At 39.2% G+C, this 6,000-nt stretch overlaps 1 protein-coding gene across 1 annotated transcript; it reads left to right on the forward strand.

Moving 5' to 3' along the window:
• Positions 1–3,059: 3,059 nt before the first annotated feature.
• LOC129515018 (olfactory receptor 2W3) lies at positions 3,060–4,004 on the forward strand. Its single transcript, XM_055333718.1, has one exon. The coding sequence runs from the start codon at positions 3,060–3,062 to the stop codon at positions 4,002–4,004; it is 945 nt and encodes a 314-aa protein (XP_055189693.1).
• Positions 4,005–6,000: the final 1,996 nt, after the last annotated feature.

Here is a 6,000-nt window from a genome sequence, read left to right on the forward strand (position 1 = left end):
ACCCAGAAAAAAGCTATACATAAGCAAATGCATCACACCTATCATCTGCTATTGTGGCCCCACTTTTGAGTTTAAAACTCCTAAATCTTTAAGGTTAAAAATACTTGGAAAATAAATGATTATATGACCATCTGCCCTCCAGGAACTGAAAAATAGTACATTTTTTGACTTGTGGATTGAGTGTGGGTATTTCTGCAGTAGAATAGTGCACTTGGATGCAATGGTATTCCCAGTGTTTGACCAGCACCGACAGGGAGAAAGGTTTTATACCTCTTGGTACACTGTCAGCTCACACTCCCAAACAACTGCTTTACAAGGTAATAATTTCATTTATACACACAGGCTGCCCTTCTATCTCAAATTACATACAAAATCATGTCTAAAAAACCAAACCAAATCATCACTCATTGGATTAATTTCCTGACCTTTACATGAGTCACCACCTATGTGTGTGGGGAGAGGTCAGGTCTTTCTAGTTTAGCACTTGATATTTTCAGTGTCTCTAGCTTTGAGCAATGAAGAGGAAATGCTTCCCCAAGGTAGGACAAACTTGAAATGAAACAGTATGCAATTAATTGTTTACTCTTTGAGCTACTACTCTAACCTTAACCCTAACTCTAAACCTAATCCTAACCCTAACCCTAACTGTAACCCTAACCCTAACCCTCTTACTTTGTGTCCTTGTATGAATGATAAAATAGTGGATATTGCCCAATATCTTCTGTCACCAGGAGAGTAGTGACAAATTCACACAATGTATGGTAAAATTTGCTATGTGCAGGAACAGGTGCACAATTTGGTTAAGTATGAAGATATTCAGAGTGGCTGTAAAGTGTACTTATGAAGTGCAACTGTATGTTGGGAAATTGTTAATGCTGAACCAGAGTGCTGAGAAAGATCTCTATATAGAGAAAATAAAACTGATTGGATTCTTTCCAAAGCTTGAATTTCTGGGAAGAAAATATTTGTCCCTTGCCTAGAACCATTCATAAAATGACTTTATTCCATACTCCTCATGAAAGACAGGTTTCTTCCATGGAGAGAAGCCTGTGCTAGCGCAGAGCTCAAGAACACACCTTCTGAGAGTCCCGGTAGTGCAGGACAAGTAACTCTGGTCATTCCAAAGACAAGAGGTAGCCTCTTGGTTAAGAGCTGGCAAGATAAGACATAAAAACATTAACTGTGTCTTTCAATCATTGCAAATTTTCTAATGAGTCATTCTTACCTTCACATAGAAGTTGTGAAAATAATTCATGTATGACATGTACAATGTCAAGATAAATGTGTACTTTTAATTAATTATCTTTATCCTTCCAAAGGTATTATTCCCATTTAATTCCTATCAGACGTTGATGGGTTTATTTCCCCATAGTTTCCAAGCTCTGTATATATATCGCATCTTTAAAAGCTTACCTACCTAAAAAAGTAAATAGTTTTATATTTATATTTTATATCCTTAACCATCAATGAGAATGATTTTAATGTGTTTTTGAGATTTTAAATTTATTTATTCATGAGAGACACAGAGAGAGAAGCAGAGATGCAGACAGAGAAGCAGGCTCCCTGCGGGGAGCCTGATGCAAGATTCCATCCCAGGACCCAGGATCACAACCTGAGCTGAAGGTAGATGCTCAACCACTGAATCACCCAGGTGCCCCCCCTTTTTAAAGACTTTATTTATTTATTCATGAGAGACACAGAGAGAGAGGCAGAGACATAAGCAAAGAGAGAAGCAGGCTCCCTGCGTGCTTCATAGCTTTTGGGACTTTTAACTTATTTTGTGAGCTCTATCTAAATCCCAGATAATCAGGAAAAAAAAAAACAAACAATACCAACTATCATTCTTTCTTATAGAGTAGTTGTGTGTGATTTGAATTTATTTTTCTGAAAGGAGTGAAGTAGGGATCCACAGTATCCCCACCCAAATTTCTTTTCAATGATCATGTTTTAATTATCATATTTCCAAAGGATGTCTGGATGTACATTAAAGGCAGCTTCCTCTCACTAGACTTTTTCTTCTTCTCAGAATTTCCTTGCCTCATCTCCTGGGGTTGTTTTCCCATTCCCTGTTCATATGACACATAACTTTTATGCAACACACTTATAGACTTTTACATTTACCACCTTTCTTCCATATTAAAAAAATTTCAAGATAAATCTGTAAGATAGATAAGACAGTTTTATTATTACCATTTTAGGTGAGAAAACTATGAAGAAAGTAAAGAAACTTCCCAAGATCTTAGAATTGTGTCTTGTTGACTAAGGGGTATTGGAGCTGTAGCCCAAGATGCTTTACATCTATTTCTCTGCATTGATCTGTAAGACTTATGGTTTCTGTCCTCAAACATGCTTTCTTTTTATTGTGATTTATTTCTGAAATTTAAATTTGATAGATGTTTCTGCACATGTATGTGAATTATCACATTAAAGTTTTACTATCTAATCGATAATGTGATTTTTTTTCCCTCAAACACTGAATAATGCTTTGGGAGAAAAAATTATCTTCTTTCTTATTTTTAAAGCTTTCATTTATTTGAGAGAGAGAGAGAGAGAGAGAGAGAGAGAGAGAATGGGGGGAAGGGAAGAGCATGATGGAGAATCAGACTTCCACGGGGCCCGGGGGATACCAGGACCTGGAGATGATGACTTGAACTGAAGGCACTTAACTGACTGAGCTACTCAGATACTGAGCAGGAGCTTAGGACATTGGCTCTTCATACGAATCAAAGGTTGGACCATAGCAGCATTTTCTCTCTGGTCATTGGAATCAGAATCAGTTCCAGCAGTAAAGATTGAGGATTCTACGTTCAATTTTCTGGGATCAAAATCAGCTCAGCTACTTTCTGGAATATGATCATTTGCTTAACACATCTGTTTCAGTTTCCCCTTCTGTAAGTCAGGTATAGAAAGAATGCCAGCTCCATATCACTGTTCTTGGAGGTTAAATGACTAAATAAATGTAAAAAAAAGCATGAAAGAATGTTTGAGTCATTGTAAGTGTTCCCTTATCACAGGTGCTACTATTATTAGTATCAATATTTCTCTTAGGTACAGTAGAGATGGGTGGGACCAATGAGAGCACTCAGGGAAATTTCATCCTTCTGGGGTTTTCTGATCGCCCCTACCTGGAGAGGATCCTGTTTGTGGTCATTCTTATTGCATATCTCCTGACCCTTGCGGGCAACACCACCATCATCCTGGTGTCCCGGCTGGACCCCCACCTCCACACTCCCATGTACTTCTTCCTCACTCACCTATCTTTCCTGGACCTCAGTTTCACCACCAGCTCCATCCCTCAGTTGTTATATAACCTGAATGGACATGACAAGACCATCAGCTACACAGGCTGTGCCATTCAGCTCTTCCTATTTCTGGGTTTGGGTGGTGTGGAGTGCCTGCTCCTGGCTGTCATGGCATATGACCGGTTTGTTGCAGTCTGCAAACCCCTCCACTACATGGTGATCATGAATCCGCGCCTCTGCGTGGGCTTGGTGTCAGTGGCCTGGAGCTGTGGGGTGGCCAACTCCTTGGCCATGTCCCCAGTCACTCTGCACTTACCCCGCTGTGGGCATCGCAGTGTGGACCACTTCCTGTGTGAAGTGCCTGCCCTGATCCGGATGGCTTGTGTCAATACAGCTGCCATCGAGGGCACTGTCTTTGTCCTGGCAGTGGGCATTGTGCTTTCCCCCCTGGTGTTCATTCTGGTGTCTTACAGCTATATTATGAGAGCTGTGTTACACATTCAGTCAGTATCAGGGAGACAGAAGGCCTTCAACACCTGTGGCTCCCATCTCACAGTGGTCTCCCTTTTCTATGGAAACATCATCTACATGTACATGCAACCAGGAAACAGCTCTTCCCAGGACCAGGGAAAGTTCCTCACCCTCTTCTACAACATTGTCACACCACTTCTGAACCCCCTGATCTACACCCTCAGAAACAAGGAAGTGAAGGTGGCTCTGCAGAGGCTCCTGCTGGGTAAAAGAGAGTTGGGGAAGGGTTAAGAGATAGATATCTCCATCTGCTTGTCACCTCCTCACCAGCCAGTGATGGCATCTGGACCTGTTGGATCAGACCTGCTCTTAACTCGTCCTTCCAAACTTATATAGCTTTTCCTAGACATCTATAACTGTTTCAATTCCAATAACATTTTAATGAGTGAACTGTACAACACATAGCATTCAAAACCCTCCAAATGATCTATAATCCAGATCTGAAGATGAGTGTGATGAGTAGTTATAAAGGTTTTTCACAACTTACACCAGAGTGCCAAAGAGGAAACTACTTTTCTTATTCAGAATTTTGCCTTGGTTTTTGTTTGTTTTAAATTGGTTAACAAATTTGTGGGTCCTTTATTCAGAATAATCATGGACTGATAATTTATCTGACAGCCATCAAACATGGGCTATTTTAACACATTGCACTTTTTTTTTCAAATTCTCATCCAAAGCCTTTCATCAAGTCATGTTGTTTGTTTTCCTATCTTTTGTCCCCAATCTTTAGCATTATCCCCAAATCTGGTTTAAATTGTAGATAAACCAAGAAGTATATAAATGACATAAGGGACATTTTAGTCTTAATGGATCATTAAATTTTCAGATATGTTTTTATTTCATTACTGAGAAAAACCTGTTTATCAAGATCATGCTGTGAGTCAGGTGTTCTTAAACCTCTAATCCTCTCTGCATTTGTCAAAGATCAGCATGATTTTCATTGTTTTCATTTTACCTATGTGGCACTTGATGCTTTACAATAAATCATTCTTTGCTCAAGAAGAAATGAATCAGAGATTTACGCCAAGTTTTGTCTGAGTTTCTACTGTTACATTAATTTTTAAAGAATGAAAATCCTTAAGCATTTAAGTAGTGTCAAAACCCTTTAGGTCTTCCTCAATTTCTTTCAGAAGTGTTCTATAGTTTTTAGGGTATAGATGCTTTACCTCTTTGGTTAGGTTTATTCCTAGGTATCTTATGCTTTTGGGTGCAATTGTAAATGGGATTGACTCCTTAATTTCTCTTTCTTCAGCCTCATTGTTAGTGTATAGAAATGCCACTGATTTCTGGGCATTGATTTTGTATCCTGCCACACTACCAAATTTCTGTATGAGCTCTAGCAATCTTGGGGTGGAGGCTTTTGGGTTTTCTATGTAGAGTATCATGTCATCGGCGAAGAGGGAGAGTTTGACTTCTTCTTTGCCAATTTGAATGCCCTTAATGTCTTTTTGTTGTCTGATTACTGAGGCTAGGACACAAAGAGATGGAAAAATTTTCCATGCTCATGGATTGGCAGAATTAGTATTGTGAAAATGTCTATGTTACCCAGGGCATTTTACACGTTTAATGCAATCTCTATCAAAATAACATGGACTTTCTTCAGAGAGTTAGAACAAATTATTTTAAGATTTCTGTGGAATCAGAAAAGACCCCGAATAGCTAGGGGAAATTTTAAAAAAGAGAACCACATCTGGGGGCATCACAATGCCAGATTTCAGGTTGTACTACAAAGCTGTGGTCATCAAGACAGTGTGGTACTGGCACAAAAACAGACACATAGATCAATGGAACAGAATAGAGAACCCAGAAGTGGACCCTGAACTTTATGGTCAACTAATATTCGATAAAGGAGGAAAGACGATCCACTGGAAGAAAGACAGTCTCTTCAATAAATGGTGCTGGGAAAATTGGACATCCACATGCAGAAGAATGAAACTAGACCACTCTCTTGCACCATACACAAAGATAAACTCAAAATGGATGAAAGATCTAAATGTGAGACAAGACTCCATCAAAATCCTAGAGGAGAACACAGGCAACACCCTTTTTGAACTCGGCCACAGTAACTTCTTGCAAGATACATCCACGAAAGCAAAAGAAACAAAAGCAAAAATGAACTATTGCTCTTCATCAAGATAAGAAGCCTTTGCACAGCAAAGGATACAGTCAACAAAACTAAAACACAACCTCTAGAATGGGAGAAGATATTTGCAAATGACGTATCAGA

Source organism: Nyctereutes procyonoides, unplaced genomic scaffold (genome assembly GCF_905146905.1).
Source record: "Nyctereutes procyonoides isolate TBG_1078 unplaced genomic scaffold, NYPRO_anot_genome, whole genome shotgun sequence".
Lineage (NCBI taxonomy): Eukaryota > Metazoa > Chordata > Mammalia > Carnivora > Canidae > Nyctereutes > Nyctereutes procyonoides.